At 69.4% G+C, this 17,852-nt stretch overlaps 6 protein-coding genes across 6 annotated transcripts in view; 4 read left to right on the top strand and 2 right to left on the bottom strand.

The window, feature by feature from the left end:
* MICPUCDRAFT_47940 (uncharacterized protein) overlaps positions 1 to 4,050 on the top strand; it is a gene marked incomplete at both ends in the record, with an annotated part of 6,779 nt that extends 2,729 nt beyond the window's left edge. The window contains one exon of the mRNA XM_003060690.1: positions 39 to 4,050. Coding sequence (XP_003060736.1) covers positions 39 to 4,050 — 4,012 coding nt within the window. The remainder of the gene's footprint in view (positions 1 to 38) is intronic.
* A 5-nt stretch (positions 4,051 to 4,055) lies between these two features.
* On the bottom strand, positions 4,056 to 6,199 carry MICPUCDRAFT_47939 (uncharacterized protein). Its single transcript, XM_003060396.1, has 2 exons — positions 6,122 to 6,199; positions 4,056 to 5,900 (listed from the first exon to the last, which is right to left on the bottom strand). The coding sequence occupies exon 2, from the start codon at positions 5,731 to 5,733 to the stop codon at positions 4,240 to 4,242; it is 1,494 nt and encodes a 497-aa protein (XP_003060442.1). The 5' UTR covers positions 5,734 to 5,900; positions 6,122 to 6,199; the 3' UTR covers positions 4,056 to 4,239.
* Positions 6,200 to 7,391: 1,192 nt separating this feature from the next.
* On the top strand, positions 7,392 to 11,595 carry MICPUCDRAFT_34695 (uncharacterized protein). The gene is made up of 2 exons (XM_003060689.1): positions 7,392 to 8,346; positions 9,640 to 11,595. Exons 1-2 carry the CDS (start codon positions 7,405 to 7,407, stop codon positions 10,924 to 10,926), a joined length of 2,229 nt encoding a protein of 742 aa, XP_003060735.1. The 5' UTR covers positions 7,392 to 7,404; the 3' UTR covers positions 10,927 to 11,595.
* Positions 11,596 to 13,122: 1,527 nt separating this feature from the next.
* On the top strand, positions 13,123 to 13,578 carry MICPUCDRAFT_7897 (uncharacterized protein; the record flags this gene model as incomplete). Its single annotated transcript, XM_003060688.1, has 1 exon — positions 13,123 to 13,578. A coding segment is annotated over one exon (456 nt), but the record flags the coding sequence as incomplete, so codon positions are not given.
* A 243-nt stretch (positions 13,579 to 13,821) lies between these two features.
* Positions 13,822 to 15,800, bottom strand: MICPUCDRAFT_60251 (uncharacterized protein; the record flags this gene model as incomplete). The annotated part of the gene is made up of 2 exons (XM_003060395.1): positions 13,822 to 14,649; positions 14,817 to 15,800. The coding sequence occupies 2 exons, from the start codon at positions 15,798 to 15,800 to the stop codon at positions 13,822 to 13,824; spliced, it is 1,812 nt and encodes a 603-aa protein (XP_003060441.1).
* A 233-nt stretch (positions 15,801 to 16,033) lies between these two features.
* Positions 16,034 to 17,618, top strand: MICPUCDRAFT_69172 (uncharacterized protein; the record flags this gene model as incomplete). Its single annotated transcript, XM_003060687.1, has 4 exons — positions 16,034 to 16,049; positions 16,236 to 16,647; positions 16,841 to 17,300; positions 17,409 to 17,618. The coding sequence occupies exons 2-4, from the start codon at positions 16,439 to 16,441 to the stop codon at positions 17,616 to 17,618; spliced, it is 879 nt and encodes a 292-aa protein (XP_003060733.1). The 5' UTR covers positions 16,034 to 16,049; positions 16,236 to 16,438.
* Between the last annotated feature and the right edge of the window lie 234 nt (positions 17,619 to 17,852).

The raw sequence follows: 17,852 nt of genomic DNA, 5'->3' as shown, positions 1-17,852 counted from the left end.
GCGTCCGCGGCGGAATCCGCGGCGCGACGCGCGGAGAGCGAACGCGCGCTGCTGCACGTCGCGGAGCAGCGCGCCGCGGAAACCGCCGCTACCGTGACCGCGGAGAAGGCGAAGCTCGAGGCGTCGCGCGACGCCGCGCTCGCGGTGCAGGCGGCGAGGCAGGAGGAGATTAGCCGCGAGCGCGAGCGCCTCGCGGGCGAAGTCGCGCGTCTGCAGAAGGAGTGGGCGGCGATTCAGTCCTCGCTCGAGACGGAGCGCGAGCGCGCGCGATCCGCGGCGGCCGCGGCCGCGGCGGCGAACGAAAAGGCGGCGACGCGCGCGGCGGAGGACGAGGCGAACGCCGCGAGGCTGCGCGAGGCGAAGAGCGACGCGGAGACCAAAGCGCAAGTCGCGGAGGCGCGCGCCAAGGTTCTAGAGCAGCAGCTCGCCAAGGCTGAGGAACGCGTCAAGCTCGCGATCCGCCCCGCCTCTCTTCCCGGCGTAGGCTCCGTGAGCGCGACCGCGGAGGCTGCGGGCGTCGTCAACGCCGCGTCCGCGGGCGCGGCGGGGGGCGCGACCACGCCGAGAGAGATGGAGCTGCTCGCCGCGGCGATGAAGTCGGGGGAGGACGCCGCCGTCGCGAGGGAAGCCGCCGCCGCCGCGGAGGGCCACGCCGCGCACTACCGCGCGCTCGCGGAGCAGAACGACTCCGCGATCAAAGAGATGCAGACCGCGTTCGACGCGCTCAAGTCCGATTCAGAGAAGCTCGCGTCGGACGCCGCCGCGGAGGCGGAGGCGTTGAGAGCGCGCGCCGCGGAGGCGGAGTCGAGCGCGGCGGCGAAGTGGCGAAGACGCGCGGAGGACGCCGAGGCGAAAGCCGCCGACGCGGACGCCGCGAAGAAGGAAGCCGCGGACGCGATCGCGGCGTCCACCGCCGCAAAAGCCGCGGTCGCCGCCGCGGAGCAGAAAGTCGCCGAGCTCGCGGCGGACGTGGAGTCGCACCGCGCGCAGTGGAGGTCCGCGCAGCAGATGTACGAGCAGGAGCTGCTTCATCACGCCGAGGACGTCAAGAAGCTCAACGCCGAGGAGGCGCGACGCGCGGAGGAGGGCAAAGCCTTGGAGACGGCGCGGGAGAAGGCGCGCGAGGCTTCTGACGCGCTCGCGAAGGCGGAGGACGCGTGGGCGAACGAGCGCGGCGTCATCGAGAAGGCGAAGCGCGACGCGGAGGCGAACGCGGCGAAGCTCGCGAGTCAAAACGCGCTGCTCCACGACCGGCTCGAGGACGCGTCCAAGGCGAACGGTCAGGCGGGCGCGGGCGACGCGGGATCGGGCGACGAGAACCTCCGCGAGGTGGTCCGGTTCCTGCGCGAGGAGAAAGAGGCCGCGGTGTGCCAACTCGAGGTGGTTTCGATGGAGAGAAGCAGATGGCAGCGTCAGGCGGAGAGCGCGAGGGAGGAGCTCGACAAGGCGCGGAATGACCGCGCCGAGGAGGACGCCGCGGGGGGCAAACGCGACGCGGACGGCGAAGAGAAATACCGCGCCCTCCTCGCCAAGGTGGAACACCTGCACGTCGTTCAAGAGAGCAACAGCACGCTGCGCGCGGAGCTCGAGGCGGCGAGAGGGACGATCGCGGACGCGAAGAAGACGGTCGCGGACGCGACGGCGGCGGCGGAGCTGGCGCGACGGGAAGCCGCGAGCGCCAAAGCCGTCGCGGACGGCGCCGCGGGCGAACGCGAGCTCCTTCAAGCGGACGCGAAGCGCTGGGAGACGCGGACGCAGCAGCTGCTGGATAAGTACGGCCAGATCGACCTGGACGAGCACAACAAGGTGAAGAAGGAGCTCGAGGAGGCGAAGAAAGCCGCCGCGGACGCCGCGGCGAAGCTCGAGGCGGCCGCCGCGGAGGCGTCCGAGGCGTCCGCCGCGGAGCTCGCCGCAGCCACCGCGCGCGCGGACAAGTCCGGGTCCCAGCTCGAGATCGCCAAGAAGCACATCCAGAGCTACAACCCGGCGAAGGTGCCGCTGCCGCAGTGGAAGGAAAACCAGGCGAAGATGAAAGCGCGCGTCGCCGAGCTCGAAGCCGCGGCGACGGCGTGGGAGAAGGAAAAGGCGGACCTCGAAGCGAAAGCCGCGGCGGCGGCGGCGGCGGCGGCGACCGCGGGCGACGCCGCGATGGACGTCGACGCCGCCGCCGCGCCCGCGCCCGCGGAATGGCAGAAGGAGAAGGAATCGCTCGAGGCCAAGCTCCAGGCGGCGACGGACGCGGTCGCGGCCGCCGGGTCAGCAGGGGACCAGGGCGACATGGTGGCGAAGATTCGCGCGACGGCGTTGAAGAAGCAACAGATGGTGAAGAAGCTGGAGCAGCAGGTGGCGGCGCAGAAGACCGCGTTGGACGAGGCGGCGGCGGAGTGCGACGCCGCGGTGAAGGCGAAGGAGGCGAAGGAGAAGGAGATGGAGATCGTGTCCATGCGGATGAAGATCGTCGAGCAGGAGAAGGCGGCGTTGGAGAAGAAGGCTGGCGGCGGCGCGCCCGCCGGCGCCGCCGCGCCGGCGCCGAAAAAGAGCGTCCCCGCGCCCGTCGCCGCCGCCGCCAAGAGCGTCCCCGCGCCCGTCGCCGCCGCCGCCGCCAAGAAGAAGCAGTACCGCCAAATAAAAGGCGTCAAGTACGACGACGCCGCGCTGAAGCTGTGCGAAAACGCGAACCTCGACGGTGGACAGGTTTCCATGGACGACGCGAAGGCGATTTACGCGGAGGTGCTCGACGGCGGGCGCGTCACCCCCGTCGAGCGCGCGACGCTGCGGTACGTCGCCGACGGCGGCGCGGACGGGACGCAGTACCGCGTGGACGCGAGCGCGAGCGCGTGGCTCAGGGCGCGATGCGAGGAGCACGAGGCGAAGGCGACGCCGACGCCGACGCCGAAGAAGGCTGATAACGCGGCGGTGAACCCGTTCGCGCGAGGCGCCGCCGCCGCGCCGGCGGTGGCGGCGGCCGAGGACGGGGAGAAGAAGAAGGCTGCCGAGGCGAAGGCTGAGGCGGAGGCGCGAGCCGCCGCGAAGAAGGCGGTGCTCGAGGCGAAGATCAAGGCTGCGGAGGAAGCGAACACGGCGAAGAAGAAGGAGGTGGACGAAGCGAACGCGAAGAAGGCGGCGGCGACGAAGAAGGCTGCGGAGGACGCGGCGGCGGCGGCGGCCAAGGCGAGCGCCGCCGCCGCCGCGGCGACGGCGGGCTCGGAGATCGAGGAAGCCGCGCCTGACGCTGAGGCGTTCTCCCCGACCGCCGCCGCGTTCGCGGACTCGCTGCTCACAGAAGCGGGGGGCGACGCGCCCGCGGAGCCCGCGGCGCCCGCGGCGGCGTCGACGACTCCCGCGGCGAGCAACCCGTTCGCCGCCGTCGCCGCGGCGGCGTCGACGCCCCCGAAGGCGGCGGCGTCCCCGAAGGCGGCGGCGTCCCCGGCGCCCGCGTCCGCCGGCGCGAAGAAAACCACCGCGGAGCTCCTGGCGGAGAAGAAGAAGGCGACGCTCCTCGCGAACCAAGAGAAGGCTCGGAAAGCGAAGGCGGACATGGAGAAGGCGCTCGCGGAGAAGACCGCGCAGCTCGAGGAGATGCGACGGCGCGTCGCCGCCGCGGATCTCGCCAACGCCAACGCCGGCGGGAACAAACGGAAAGCCGCGGGGGACGCCGACGGCGCGGACGCGACGCCGGCGAAGACGCTCAAGGCGACGGCGCCGCCGTTCGTGCCTTCGCCCCTTCGCGCGGCCGCGGCGGCGACGCCGGCGGCCGTCGTCGCGATGGACGACGGCGAGGGCGCGGCGAAGCCGGCGGCGGCGACCGCCGGCGGACGCGGCGGCGGCGGCGGGAGAGGGACCAAGTCGCCCCCCGTCAAGCCCGCCGCGGGCGCGCCTCCGGCGGAGGAGACGACGAAAGAGAAATCGCCCCTGGCGGCCGGGGCAGGGCGTGGACGTGGACGCAAGGGCGCGCGGGGCGGCGGACGCGGGCGCGGTAGGAAGGGCGGCGACGGCGGCGCGGGCGGAGGTGGGAATCCCTTCGCCGCGCTCGGCGGCGGCGGCGAGTGACGAGCGGCGTGAATTCTTTCTATATAAGATCAGTACTCTCGTGACTGTTTCATTCCGACGCGATAGTCGCGTCTGGCTCGTAAAGTACGACGTCACAGAGCAGTACCTCACGTGCTATCGGACGCGAGAGCCGGCGGCGCGCGCTGTCGGCTCTTCGCCCGTCGTCGCATCGAATCGAAAGTCCGCCCGTCACAGCACGAGACTCGCGGGCGCGACGTCGAAATCGGAGGACGCGCTCCCGTGGTGAGAGTGATGAATCCCCCCAATCTCGAAGCTCTTCACGCGAGCGATCGCGTCGTTCACGCACGTCGGCGTCGCGTCCGCGGGAGCAGCGGCGGTCACGAGCTCCGGGACCGCGGACATCGGCACGGAGCACACGTAGTTTGGCGACGCGACCCCCTCGAGCGCCGCCGCGAGCGTCAGCGATCCCGTCGCGGCGTCGAATCGAAACGCGCACATCCTGTTCGAGTTTTGGCACCCCACGACCAAGAACGCCCCGCCGCCGGTCCAGTTGAAGTTCCTCGGGCACTCCCCGCCGCTCGGGGTGATGCCCACGAGCGCGATCGATCCCGTGCGCTGATCCACCGCGTACGTCGCGATCGAGTCGTGCCCGCGGTTGCCGACGACGAAATAGGCGCCGCTCGGGTGCATGCGAATCTCGCTGCTGTGCGACGCCGCTTTCCACACCCCTTGCGGCGTGATCGTCGTCTTCCCTTGCTCTGAGACGGGTAAAGACGATATGCACTGGATGAGCTCCAACGCCGCGCCGGGCGTGTCGCACTCCTGCTCCATCGGTGGCGGGGCTGAGATCGCCGCGTCCGCTGCCGCAGCCACGGTCGCCTCCGAAGAGACCCACGACGCGGGAAGGTTCACCCTGAAACACGACACCGTGCTGTCGAGCTCGTTCACGAGGTACGCCGTGCGCAGCGTAGGGTGAAACAACAGGTGCCGCGGCCCTTTCCCGCGCGGCAGCCCCACGGACCCCTTCAACACGAGCGACCCGCTGACGCGGCAGACGCGGTACGCGAACACGCGGTCCAACCCCAGGTCGACGACGAAGTGCACGAGGTTCGTGTACGGCTCCGTGACGCAGCAGTGCGAGTGCGGCCACCGCTGGCGAAACTTCCAGTGCTCCTCCCGCGTCGGCCTCTTATCGTCCACGTACTTTGCCTCCGGTTGCATGATCACGCTCCGCGGCGACGCCGGCCGTCCGTCCGGCCCGACCCTCAGCATGCTGACCTTCGCGTCCCAGTACGACACCACCATCATGTACTCCTTATTTTTGCAAAAGTTGACGTAACACGTCGACCGCCCGCCCGTCTTCACCCGGCTCACCTCGCGGAGGGTAAACTCGGGCGTGATCCGCAGCGTGATCACCTCACCCTCGTCGTCGATGCGTTCCGTCGTCGCGTACAAAATCTGCGGGTTGGTCGGCGAGCGCGTGATGAACGCGACGTTCGGTCCGATCGCGTTCGTGCTCAGTCGCGTCATTCCGCCCGTGACGCCGCACACGCGGAGGACGTGGACTCCGCGCGCGTGCGACGCGTCGACGTCGCGCGGCGTGTGCGCGAGGAGGTCCGCGTGCGTGTACCCGCCGACGAGGAGGATGGCGTCGTCGGGGTGGACCGGGGTGCGCGGAGGCGTGCCGAGAGAAGACGACGCCTCCGCGGCGCCGCTTCCCATCGAGAATCTGTAGTCCAGGTCCTCGCGCGCGTCAAGTCAGCGAGCCTGCAGGCTGCAGTGCAGAGCCGCAGTCGGCGCCGCAGTCGTTGTTAAACGATTTCTTCGCGCGACGCCGCGTGAGGAAGTCCGCCCGGTGGCGCGACGCGCGCGATGCGGTCTCGAGGTGCCTGCGCGTCGGAACGTGGTGCGCGCACGTCAGCGAGAGGGAATCACGGCGCGCGGGCGGAGACGCGCGCTCGAGCGCGGGTCAGGGCGCGAGGCACCGGAGGCGCGCGGACGCGGCATTTGAAGAACTTGGAAGGCGCTTTCTTCGCGAGACCGCGGGATCTTTTTCCTCTCCGACAACGCGACTCCAAGGCGGCGAGGACGAGCGAGCGCGCGCGCGCACCGTGCGGAAGGACGCGGCGAGGTGGCCTCGTGCGAACCGCGGAGCGCGCGGACTCGAACGCGCGTCGACGCGCGCGCGCGGGGGGGGAGTGCGCGATGCGGCGCCGCACGCGTCGTTTAGATATTATTTTTTTACCGAAGATTCAGTCGGATGATTTCGCGCTTTCGGCTGGGTGCCCCCGAGACCGGTGCCACGGTGGCAGCGGCGCGATACGACGGAGATGGCGCGCAGGGAAGAAAACGTTCGCGACACTTTTCGCGTTTTCGGTTATCTTCCCGCGGGGCCCCATCCCGCGCGGCAGTTCCGTCGCCGCGGCGCCGTCACACGCCCCGCGATACGCGCGATACGCGGCCTCAACGCCCGCGCCACGCGTCAACGTCGTCGTAACCATGGACTCGCTTCACGCGACGAACGTCGATAAGGAGAACCGCCCGACCGCGCGGCACGCGCACGCGAAGCCGACGAAGCCGAACATCGCGTTCGGCGGGTCGTTCGCCGCGCCGTCCTCGCGCTCGGGCCCCGGGGGGGCGCCGTCGTCGTCGTCGTCCGGCGGCGGCGGCGGCGGCGGCGCGCTGCGCCAGAACATCAACGCGGGGAACGTCGCGCACGGAGCGAGCCGCGGCGGGAGCGGGAACGCGCCGCGCGACTCGCGCGTCCCGCCCGGTCTCCCGCGCGACGGCCTCGGCTCGTCCCCCTCTCGGCACGGGGCCCGCGGCGCGGGCGTTGCGGATCTCAACTCGTTCCGCGCGCGCCTGAACGTCGTCAAGCGCGAGAGCATGATGCGTCAGAGCATGATGCCGGGGATGCCGAACGTCCACGAGCTCGCGGCGATCGAGGAAGCGCGCGCGGCGGTGAACGGCGCGCACCCCGCGCCGTCCGTCCCGCGCGCTACTAATGCGTCTGCGATGGCGCTCTTTCACGCCAACAACGCCAACGTCGCCTCCTCGGGCGGCGCATCCATCGCGGAGGGACGTCCCTCCATGGCGGCGATGAACCTCGCGTCGAGCGCGGCGTCGAGACGCGGGAACATCCGCGAGAGCGTCTCCATGATGGGCTTCGGCGGGCCCCTGGGAGGGGGCTCGTTCGGGGGCCCCGCCATTCAGCCGTCCATTCGCGAGAGCACAGCCGGCGGCGACGCGCTCTTCGGATTCGGCGGCGCCGATCCGTTCGGTGCCCCCGACCGCGACGGCGCCGGGTCCGTGCAGGCGCTGAACCGCGCCAACTTCGAGGATCCAAACTTCGTGGACGCCCTCGAGCGCTGCCTGCACTTCCGACCGAAGCACATGAAGGGCTTCGACTTGAAAGCGGTCAAGGAGGAAGCCAGAGGCGCGATCAACATGCTGAAGCAATGCCTCCAACAGGCGCTCGTGCGCAAAGAGAACCTCGTGGAGGACCTCATGCGCGCGGAGCGCGACAGAGATCAGAGCGTGGAGGGAATCAAGCTGCAGATGGAGAGCGCGAACGCGTCCGCGCAGGCGTACGAGCGAGAGCTCGACGCGGTGAAAGGGCAGCTCGGCGCCGCGCGATCGCAGACGGTGGCCGTGGAGGGCGAGCTGAAAGCCGCGCGCGAGGAAGCCGAGAGCGAGCTCAGGCGCGTGAGGGACCAGGCGGACTGGGACGCTCGCAGGCACGACGACGACTTCGAGGCGAAGGACAATGAGATCAAGAGCCTGCGGGCGCGGCACGAGGCTACGCAGGAGAGTTTGCGGGAAGTGCGCGCCGACCTCGCCGCGGTGCGCGAGTCCGCGGCGCGCTCGGAGCGCGAGGCGCACGCGCTGAAGCGCGACCGCGAGAACGGCGAGGCGGCGTACGCCGCGGAGAGAAAGGCGCTGGAGGATCAGATACGCGCGAAGATTGACGAGGTCACGACCGAGCGCGCCAACGCGAACCGCGCGCGATCGGAGTTTGACGAAAAGCTGAGAGGGAAAACCGCGGAGGTGGACAAACTCTCGCGTCAGCTCAAGCTCCTCGAAGCGCAGGCGGAGAACATCGAGCAGGGCGGCCGCAAGACAAAGGCGGAGCTGTCCTCGAAGCTCGCGTCCGCGGAGTCCGAGCTCGAGGGCGTCACGAAGGAGTTCAACAGAGAGAAGACGCGCGCGGAGGAGACGGAGAAGGGGCTGAACGAGGCGCTCGCCGCGGCGGTCGCTCGAGGGGACGAGCTCGAGGGTTCGCTCGCGACCGTCACCGCGGACGCGGCGAGCTTGAAACAGAAGCTGAACGCCGCGGTGAACGGCGCGGAGGACGCGAAGATCGACGCCGAGGACGCGATCGCGGCGAAGACGAACGAGGTTGCGAAGCTCTCCGCCGAGCTCGAGAAACTCAAGGGTTCGATGGCGCAGAAGGAGGAAGAGATTGTCACGAAAACGGCCGAGATCAAGACGTTACATGACGACGCAGAGGCGCTGACGAACACGCTGAACACCGAGCGCGAAAAGAACGAAGAGGAGCGCAAAGAGACGCGAGCGGAGCTCGACAAAGCGAAGCTCGAGCACGCGGAGTGCAAAGGTCGCGCGGATTCCCTCGCGGAGCAGCAAGAGAAGATGCTCGTCGAGGTCAAAGAAGCGAGGGAACGCGCGGACAAGGCTGAGGAAGGCTGCCGCGACGACGTCAAGGCGTTGGAAGAGAAGATTGCGAAGGAGAAGGACGAGATCGAGCGAAAAGCGGCCGAGGAGGTGAAGACCGCGAAGGAGGAGGCGGCGGCGGAGGCGGCGGCGGCGGCGGCCGCCGCGGAGGCCAAGGCGACGGAGACGCGGGCCGAATGCGACGCGAGGGTGACCGAGGCGGAGGGTAAGCTCGCGGAGGTCAAGGAACAGAGCGACGCGATGACGGCCGAGCTCACCGCGGCGCTTGATAAGGCGGTAACGGATGCTGAGGAGGCGTTATCGACGGAAAAGGCTGCCGCCGCAGCCGCGCTCGCGGAGAAGGACGCGGCCGCGGAGGCCGCCGCGACCGCCGCGGCTGCGGAGAAAGAAACCCTCGAGGCGAGCATCAAACAGCTCGAGACGGACCTCGAGACGGTCAACGCGGAGAAAACGGCCGCGTCCGAAGCGTTACAAGCGCTCGAGATGAAAGTCGCCGCCGCCGCGGAGGCGATGTCCGAGGCGGAGAGCAAACACGCGGAGCTCATCGAGACCGCGCAGACCGCGGAGGCGAGAGTCCAAGGCGTCGTCGCGCAGCTCGAGTACGAGCGCGGCGAGGTCGATCGCTTGGTGAAAGAGGCGAAAGAAGCGGCGGCGCGGAGCGAAAAGGAAGCGAAGGAGCGCGAAAAGGTTGCGAAGAAAGCCGCGGCGGAGCGCGCCGACATGCTCAGCGAACTCCGAGCGCTGCGCGCCGCGACTGGCATCGGCGACGACGGCGAGCAGGTGGACGAAGAGGACGGCGACGCGGAGGGCGCGGAGATGAGCGCGCGCGACGCCGGCGCGCTCACCGCGCGCCTCGTCAAGGCGACGAAGGCGTGCGCCGCGGCGGAGTTGAAAGCCGCCGAGGCGGCGGAGCTCAAGGCGAAGCTCAAAGAGAAGCAAGCGCGCGTTGACGAGCTCGAATCCCAAGCGCTCGACGCGGACGCGATGCGCCGCGCACTGCACAACCAGATCCAAGAGCTCAGAGGAAACGTCCGCGTGTTCTGCCGCGTCCGACCGACGACGAGCGAGACGGCGTGCGTCGACGTCGCCGCCGACGGCGCGTCGGTGGCGTTGACCAAATCCCAAGGGGGCGACAAAGAGTCCTCCGTCGCCGGGTTCGAATTCGACCGCGTGTTCGGGCCGTCGTCCACGCAGACGGAGGTGTTCGAGGAAGTCTCGCAGCTCGTGCAGAGCGCGCTGGACGGGTACAAGGTGTGCCTGTTCTCGTACGGCCAGACGGGCTCGGGGAAGACGCACACGATGCTCGGGGACCAGGCGTGCGAGAAGACGCGCGGGATCATTCCTCGCGCGGTGGCCAAAGTTGTCGAGGCGTCCGAGGCGAACGCGAAGAAGGGATGGCGGTACGACATGACCGCGTCGTACGTCGAGATTTACAACGAGCAGGTGCGAGATTTGCTGTGCGCCGGGAGCGGACACAGCGATAAACACTCCATCGTGCACACGCCGCGCGGCGTCACCGAGGTGAGCGGCGTGCGGAGAGAGCCGGTTGCGAGCGTCGACGCCGCCGCCGGCCTCGTGCGTCGCGCCGCGTCGGCGCGCGCGGTGGAGGCGACGCAGATGAACGCGGTGTCCTCGCGCTCGCACACCATCTTCATGCTGTACATCACGGGTACGCACGACGCGTCCGGGTCGAGGCTCACCGGGTGCTTGAACCTCGTGGATCTGGCTGGGAGCGAACGCGTCGGGCGATCGGGCGCCGAGGGCGCGCGGCTCAAGGAGGCGTGCGCGATTAACAAGTCTTTGTCGTGCCTCGGGGACGTGTTCCAGGCGCTGTCGAACAAGCAGTCGCACGTGCCGTACCGGAACAGCAAGCTGACGTATCTGCTGCAGCCGTGCCTCGGCGGCGACGGGAAGACGTTGATGTTTGTCAACATCAACCCGGAGGCGCCGAGCGCGGAGGAGTCGCTGTGCTCGCTCAAGTTTGCGTCGCAGGTGAACGCGGTGGAGCTCGGGGGGGGGAGGGGCGCGAAGAGGAACATCACGTCGGGGATGGCTTCCGGCGCGAACGCGTCCGGCGGCGGCGGCGGCGGAGGGGGGGGGAGCAGTAGCGGGAAGGGTGCGGAGAAGAAAGGGGAGAAGAACGCGGGGAAGAAGCGAGCCGCGGCCGGCGGCGGCGCTGGCGGCGGCGACGCGGCGAAGAAGAAGACGCGGACGAAGCGGTGAGCCGCCGGGCAGAGCCGCCGCGCTCGCGCGGTAGTCGTACAGTACAAGTACTCGCGACGAAGTACTTTCGATGGATCTACGTATCATGACAGAAGATAACGAACGCGTCGTCACTCAGCGCACGTGCACGCTCCCTCCCTTCTCGGTCATCAACACGACGCCGCCGCCGCGCCGTCTCGCGCGTCCGCGCGCCAAGAACGCCTCCGCGCCGCCCCCTTGAATCGCGCGAAACGCCGCGTCGAACACGTCCTTCTCCCGGACCTTCCTCCTCCCCTTTCGCCCTCCTCCTCCTCCTCCGCTCGTCTCGCACTCCTCCGCGATCGCCTCCACCGCCGCGCGCACGTCATCCTCGTCCGCGAGCAACAAACTCGGGGCTAATCCCAACACCCGCCCGACGTCGCCGCCGCGCAAGACGGCGCGCACGGCGACGGCGCGGCGCACGACGGCTTCCGCGGCGAGCTCGAACAACGCCGGCTCCCGATGCAGCAGCATCGGCGCGTCGATGAACGGCATGTACCGATCCAGCGACAGCACGATCGCCTCCATCCGCGTCGGGTCGCGGTACACGCTCCCTCGCGCGCTCGCGGTGACGACCGCGCGACACGCGGACGACCCGCCCCAGAGGTTCCAGAACCGAACTTTGAGATCCTCCGCTCGACTCGACGTCCCCTTGAGCGTGGGTCGTTCAAACAAAAATATAACAGTCACGAACTGATAGACAGAGATTCATCGTAAAGTGCGTGTTACTCACGGAACAGTCGGATGAGACGGGTCAAGCGAAGAAGAGCTCGACGGAAGAAAGAAAGAGGGGAGAGAAGAGTTGAGAAGAGAGGGTGATGAGCTCGAACCAACCTTGAGCGTGCCGCCGACGCGCCACTTGCCGTCCTCGCGACCGTCCGTGACTGTCCGCGCCTCGTTCTCGTCGTCCGAGGCGGCGACGTCGCGGATCACCTTCGCCTCGACGCGAGAGACGACCGCGTCCGCGGCGGCCGCGCCCGCGGCCGCGAGCTTCGCCCTCGAGGAGGGCGCGGCGGCGGCGTTTGCGGCGGCGACGCGCGGCGGCGGCTGCGTCAGCAGCGTCGAAGGGTTCGCCGCGATGAGCTCCACGAGGTCCGCGCGGTCGCCGTGTATCTTCCGGAGGTGCACGAGCGTCCTCGCCGCGTCCGTCGGCGTGACGTCGCACAGCGCGGTCGGGATCGTCGCCGCGATGGTGGCGCCGACGACGAAGCACGCGTCGCTCGCGGTCTCGATGGATCGCGGCTGCAGCGCGGGCGCGAGCACGCGGTAGAGATTTGCAACCTTGCTCCTTCGGAAGTCCTCGTCCTCGAACAGCGCCGCGCTCGGGTGCGCGCGCGCCTTGGCGTCCGCGCGCGCCTTCTCTAAGCGCGCCTCGTCGCTCTGCGTCGGCTTCTGACCGGGGCGCAGGCGGCGCGGGCGCGCCGCCGCCGCGGCCGCCGCGGGGTCGAGGTCGCCGGAGATCTTCGCGCGGATCGACGCGTTGCTTCGCCACACCTCCTCGAACGCGTCCGCGGCCGTGAGCGCGGCCTCCGCGCGCAGCCGCGCTCTGACGCCCTCGCTCATCTCGTCGTCGTCGTCCTCGCCGCGCGCGCCGAGCGCGAGGAAGCCTCCCGTCGGCGTCGCGAGCCCGCGGTTCATCGCGCGCGTCGTCGTCGTCGTCGTCCTCGTCGTCGTCGTCGTCGCGCCTCGGGGTGCCTTCCAGTTCGCGCGGCTCGCCGACGGCGATCTCCTCGCGGCGGCGCTGGACGACGCGCGCGCGCCGCTGCGGCGTCGTTCGCGCGCGCCGCTGCGGCGTCGTTCGCGCGCGAGGGACGCCGCGGGGGACGGCGACGCCGAGAGACGCATGACGCTCTGCTCTGGGCCGCCCCGCGCGTGTAGGAGTGCTCTTCTCGGACGGATAAAGAGATGTGGTCGCCAAGTGGCGCTGCGCTGGCGGGACGCGAAAACTGGTGGCGCAGAGACGGCGGCGCCGAGACAGCGCGCTCGACGGCGGAAGCGCGCATGATGACGATCGCCGCGCGATGCGCGGCGGCGGCGACGACGCGCGCGATGACCCCGCGCGCCGTCGTCCGATGGCAGACGCCCGCGCGGCGCGTCGGCGCGACGGGCGCCCGCCCGCGCACCCGAGCGTTCGCGAAGAGACAAACCAAGCGCGACGACGACGACTCGAACGACGACGCCGCGGGCGACGGCGCGACGCTTCGGCTCCTCGAGCGCGTCGTCGCGGAGACGGAGGTGAAGAAGTCCAAGTTCGTCGCCATCGCGGCGCCGGTGGACTCGCCGTCGCGAGCGATGGCGTTCGTGGAATCCAACGGCGACCCGAAGGCGTCGCACAACTGCTTCGCGTACAAGATCGGTCAGAGCACGCGGAGCAGCGACGACGGCGAGCCGGGAGGGACCGCGGGGTTGCCGATGCTGAGCGCGATCGAGGGCAGCGGCTTCGACAACGTCGCCGTGCTCGTGACGCGGTATTACGGCGGGACCCAACTCGGCGCGGGAGGATTGGTGCGAGCGTACGGAGGCGCGGCTGCGAAAGCGTTGGAAGGCGCGCCGTCGAAGGTGACGTACCCCGTCGTCGACGCGCTCATCGACTCGCCGGCGTTCGATGACTTGGGGGGAATATACAGCAGCATGGAAGCGCACGGCGCGGTGAAGGAGGACGAGGAATTTTGCGACGACGGCGGCGTCCACGTGCAGGTGACCGTCGAGAGAAGACGCGCGAAACGATTAGGAGAGGCTCTGCGCGACGCGACGCAAGGACGCGCGAGGTATCGCGTGTTGGACGACTGAGAAACTGACCCAAGAAGAGATGCGTTACCGTGCTCAACGTTGTGATTAGTTAGACTACTGTAGACATCATGCGTGTGGGTGCATCCGTCAAGTCGTCGAGGCTATCCCCCACTTGTGCTCCAGGTATCGCAGCACGCCGCCGACGTAGTTCATACGCATGTCCTCCCCCCACGCCCGCGGCAGCCGCGAGGATAAACTCGCGCGCAGTTTCGCGAGCTTACTCACGCCGTCTCTCCAGTGCGACGTGAGGTCGACCCTGTCCGCGCGCTCCGCGCCCGCGCCGTCGCCGTCCCCGCGCTCGCCGTCGCCGTCCCCGAACGCGTCCGCGAGCTTCCGAAGGTCGAGAAGTACGTTCGGCGGGAGCGCGGCGTCCTCCGAGGCGGCGCACTCGAGCTCGAACGGCCTTCCCGCGGCCTCGCCCGTCGCGGCTCTCGCGGCCGCGGAGGCCGCGCCGCCGACGCCGCCGCGCGTCTCCCCGCCGTCGTCGTCCACGACGTGGAACCACCGTATGTCGCTGCTCTCGGAGACGTTCTTTTGGTCGTACGGACCGACGATGCACCCTACGAACGGCGGCGGGGACCCGGACCCGCCGCCCTTCCCGTCGCCCCCGCCCGGTCCCGGTCCCGGTCCCGGTCCGTCTTTGAACAGAAACTGATAGTTCGCCTGGTTCTCGATGTCCCGGAGCGACGGGTGCGTCGAGAACACCGGGTGCGAGTGGTACCACCCGACGACGCGTAACCCGTCCTCGTCGAGCGCGTCGACGATGTCCGGAACGCTCTCCGGGTCGAGCTCCACTTCCACGGCGGCGTCGGCGCCGTCGACGTCTTTCAGCGTCAACCGTCGCGCCGGGAGCGCGCGCGTGATCTTCAGCGTCTTCGCGTCCGCGTCGAAGGTCCCGCCCAAGAACCCGATGATCTGGAGGTGGAGTGGAGTTGAAAGGCGGGGTGGAGTTGAAAGGCGTCGCGGGCGGGGATTGAAAGGAAGGGGTGGGAGGAGAGAGACGACGACAAAAGTCCTTAAGGATCGGCGTTCACCACGCGAACGCGGTCGTATGGGGACCAGTGCGACGCGACTCCTCCTACCTCGTCGCCGCACAGGTGCGCGTGGAAGTCCATCAACGTCGCCGCCGCGGGCGACAACGTCTGCGTCCACGGCTGCGTCCCGCGCGGGTGTTTCTCGCACTCGACCATCTGCAGGTCCCCGTTCGGGCCGTGAGCGCCGGGGAGCGGGCCGCGCGAGGACGCCGCGCGGCGCGCGCGCTGCGGACGCGGCGGCGGCGGCGGCGGCGGCGGCGCTTTAGGGTCCCGCGGCGGTTTCGAAACCTTCGGAGGCTTGGGTTTCGAAACCTTCGCCGGCTTGGGTTTCGGCGGCGGCGGCGGCGGCTTCGACGCCTCCCTCTCCCTCGCCGCCGCGTCCTTCGCGTCCCGCGCCTTCCGCATCGCCAGCTCCACGGCGCCGCCGGGCTTAACGATCGCGCCGTCGCCGGCGGCGTCCTCGGCACCCTCGGCACCCCCCGCCGCGACGGTCGCCTCGTATCGCCGCTTCACCGCGTCGAGCGCGACGCCGTCGCATTTGACGCACTTCCACCCGTCGTCCGCCTTGCGGTCCGGGTTCGTCCGTCGCTTCACCGCGAGCGAGAAGGCGGAGACGGAGTGGAACTCGCGGCCGTCCCACGCGATCGCGCCGTCGTCGCGCAGCGTCGCGAGCTCCGTGACGCCGTTGTAGAGCGTGCTCACGACGTCCACCCCGGGGGCGATGAGATTCGCGTCGATGAGGTGCGCCAACGTCACGCCGCTCGCGCCGCCGCTCGGCGCCTTCGCGGGCGGTCGCTCCTTCTTCGGCTTCGGCTTCGGCGACGGCTTCGGCGGCGGCTTCGGCTTGGGCTTCGCCGCGCGCTTCACGCCGCGCCGCGGGGAGTACTCGTCGCTCTCGCTGTCGTCCCCGCGACGCCTTCGCCTGCTGAACATGGACGGCGAGTAGTCCAGGCCCGCGGCGTCCGCGGCGGCGTACTCCTCCTCCATCATAAGCCTCGCGATCGCAGCGTCTCCATCATCGCCGTCGTCCATCGCGCGCGGAGGGTGGGGTGGGTGGCGTCGCCGGCGGCCGGCGCTCGCTCGCCGTGCGCGCCGATCTCGCGTAGGCACCCCTCCCGATTTTGAAAGTGTGCTCCCGGAGCAGCCTGGCCCGGCCCGGCCTCGTCGAAGCTCGTCGAAGGGCGAAAGCGAAAAGAGGCGCGCGGTCGTCGAAGCGCCATAAACGACATGCTCAGACGCCCGCCGACGCGAATCGAGCTCAAGCCCGAGGACAAGCAGGAGGTACGCCGCGTCGTCGTCGCCGTCGGTCGCGGAACCCTCCCTCCCTCCGCGGCATCGTCCCGTCCGCGCGACGTTCGATCGTTCGTTCGTTCGTTCGTTCGATCGATCGTCGGATCTCGCCCGAGCGCGAACCCTGATCCGCCCTCCCTCCCTCTCTCCCTCCCTCTCGCGCGCTCGCTCTCGCAGTACGAAGAAGCCCGGAAAGCACACATCCGGAAACTCCAGGCCGACCTCGCGCGCGGGACGACGGAAACCCTCGTCGCGAACAGCTTCCAGTTCAACCCGGACGGCGCGACCAAGGAGGAACGCCTCGGCATCGACCCGCAGCAGAAACCGCAGCCGAACGCGAGCGACGACGCGGCGTGAGCGGTCCGAACGTCGTCGTCATCATGCCGAGCGACGACGACGCCGCGACGAAGAAGAAGCCGCGCAAGTCGCTGTATCCCCCCGGGAAGAACCGCTGGGGCATGCCTATCGATAAGGCCCCTCGCGAGTACGAGAAGCTGCGACCGCTCGTGATATGCGGCCCGAGCGGCGTGGGGAAGGGCACGCTCATCGACAAGCTCATGGAAGATTTCCCCGAGCGCTTCGGCTTCAGGCGCGTTCTATCCGACACTGGTCCCCATACGACCCCGTTCGCGTGGTGAACGCCGTTCCTTAAGGACTTTTGCCGGTGTTTCTCTCCGCCCATCCCTCGCTTTCAACGCTCGACCTCGACACCTTTCAAATCCAGCTGACGCCCATGAACTCCACCCCGACGTCGCTTCGTATGGACCCTCGACCCTCATCAGCGTCTCGCACACGACGCGGAAACCGCGGCCGGGAGAGGTGGACGGCGTGCACTACAACTTCGTCGAAAAAGCCGCGATGGAGAAGGACATCGCGGAGGGGAAGTTCTTAGAGCACGCGCGCGTGCACGACAACATCTACGGGACGTCGTTCGCGGCGGTGGACGCGGTGTCGAACGCGGGCCGCGTGTGCGTCCTCGACATCGACGTCCAGGGCGCCGAGCTCGTGAAGAAGAGCGACCTCGACGCGGTGTACGTGTTCATCGCGCCGCCGTCGATGGCGGAGCTCGAGCGACGTCTGCGCGGGCGAGGCACGGAGAAGGAGGAGGCCATCAAGACGAGGCTCGCGAACGCGGGGAAGGAGATGGAGAAGACGAAGGAGGACGGGTTCTTTAACCGCGTCATCGTGAACGACACGATTCACACGTCGTACTGTTCCCTGAAAGCCGTCATCGCGGGGGAGGTGCGTCCGCGTCTCTCGCGCCGGACCCTAACCCTACACGACCGACGCGCGGACCCTAAACCACTCACTTCTCTCCGTCCATCCATCCTCCTCCTCCTCTCGTTGCAGATTTACGGGCGCCCGTGGGAGTGGGACGGCGACGCCGCGCCGTCGGCGGCGTACAAGAAGCGGTTCTACGAGGACCGCGTCTTGTTTTGGCTGAGTGACTTTTTCAGCGTGATGAAGGACGTGGTCAACATCGCGTGCGACGTCGGTCCAGTGCTCCTCGCCGGCGCCGTGGGGGCGGCGGCCGCGTTTCGGTACATGGATAAGAACTGAGGGGGGCGGGTCCTAGGAAGCGCGCGCGCGCGCGAGACGCGCCTTGTGACGAGAAACGCCGCACTGCGCACCGCACTCAGTATTCTTTCGCGCGTCGTCGTCCGCGTTCAGTTCCTGCTAGCCTGCCAGCCTGCCTGTCCGCTCGCGACCGCGACACCTGTCTCCTCGAGCGTCGCGTCGATCGATAACGACGCGCGCGCCGCGCCCGGACCGATGCACGCCGCGCGTCACGCG

The sequence above is a fragment of the Micromonas pusilla genome (genome assembly GCF_000151265.4).
Source record: "Micromonas pusilla CCMP1545 genomic scaffold MICPUCscaffold_8, whole genome shotgun sequence".
In the NCBI taxonomy this organism is placed as follows: Eukaryota; Viridiplantae; Chlorophyta; class Mamiellophyceae; order Mamiellales; family Mamiellaceae; genus Micromonas; species Micromonas pusilla.
Note: the sequence above shows the minus strand (reverse complement) of the source record. Positions and strands in the feature narration are given on the sequence as shown.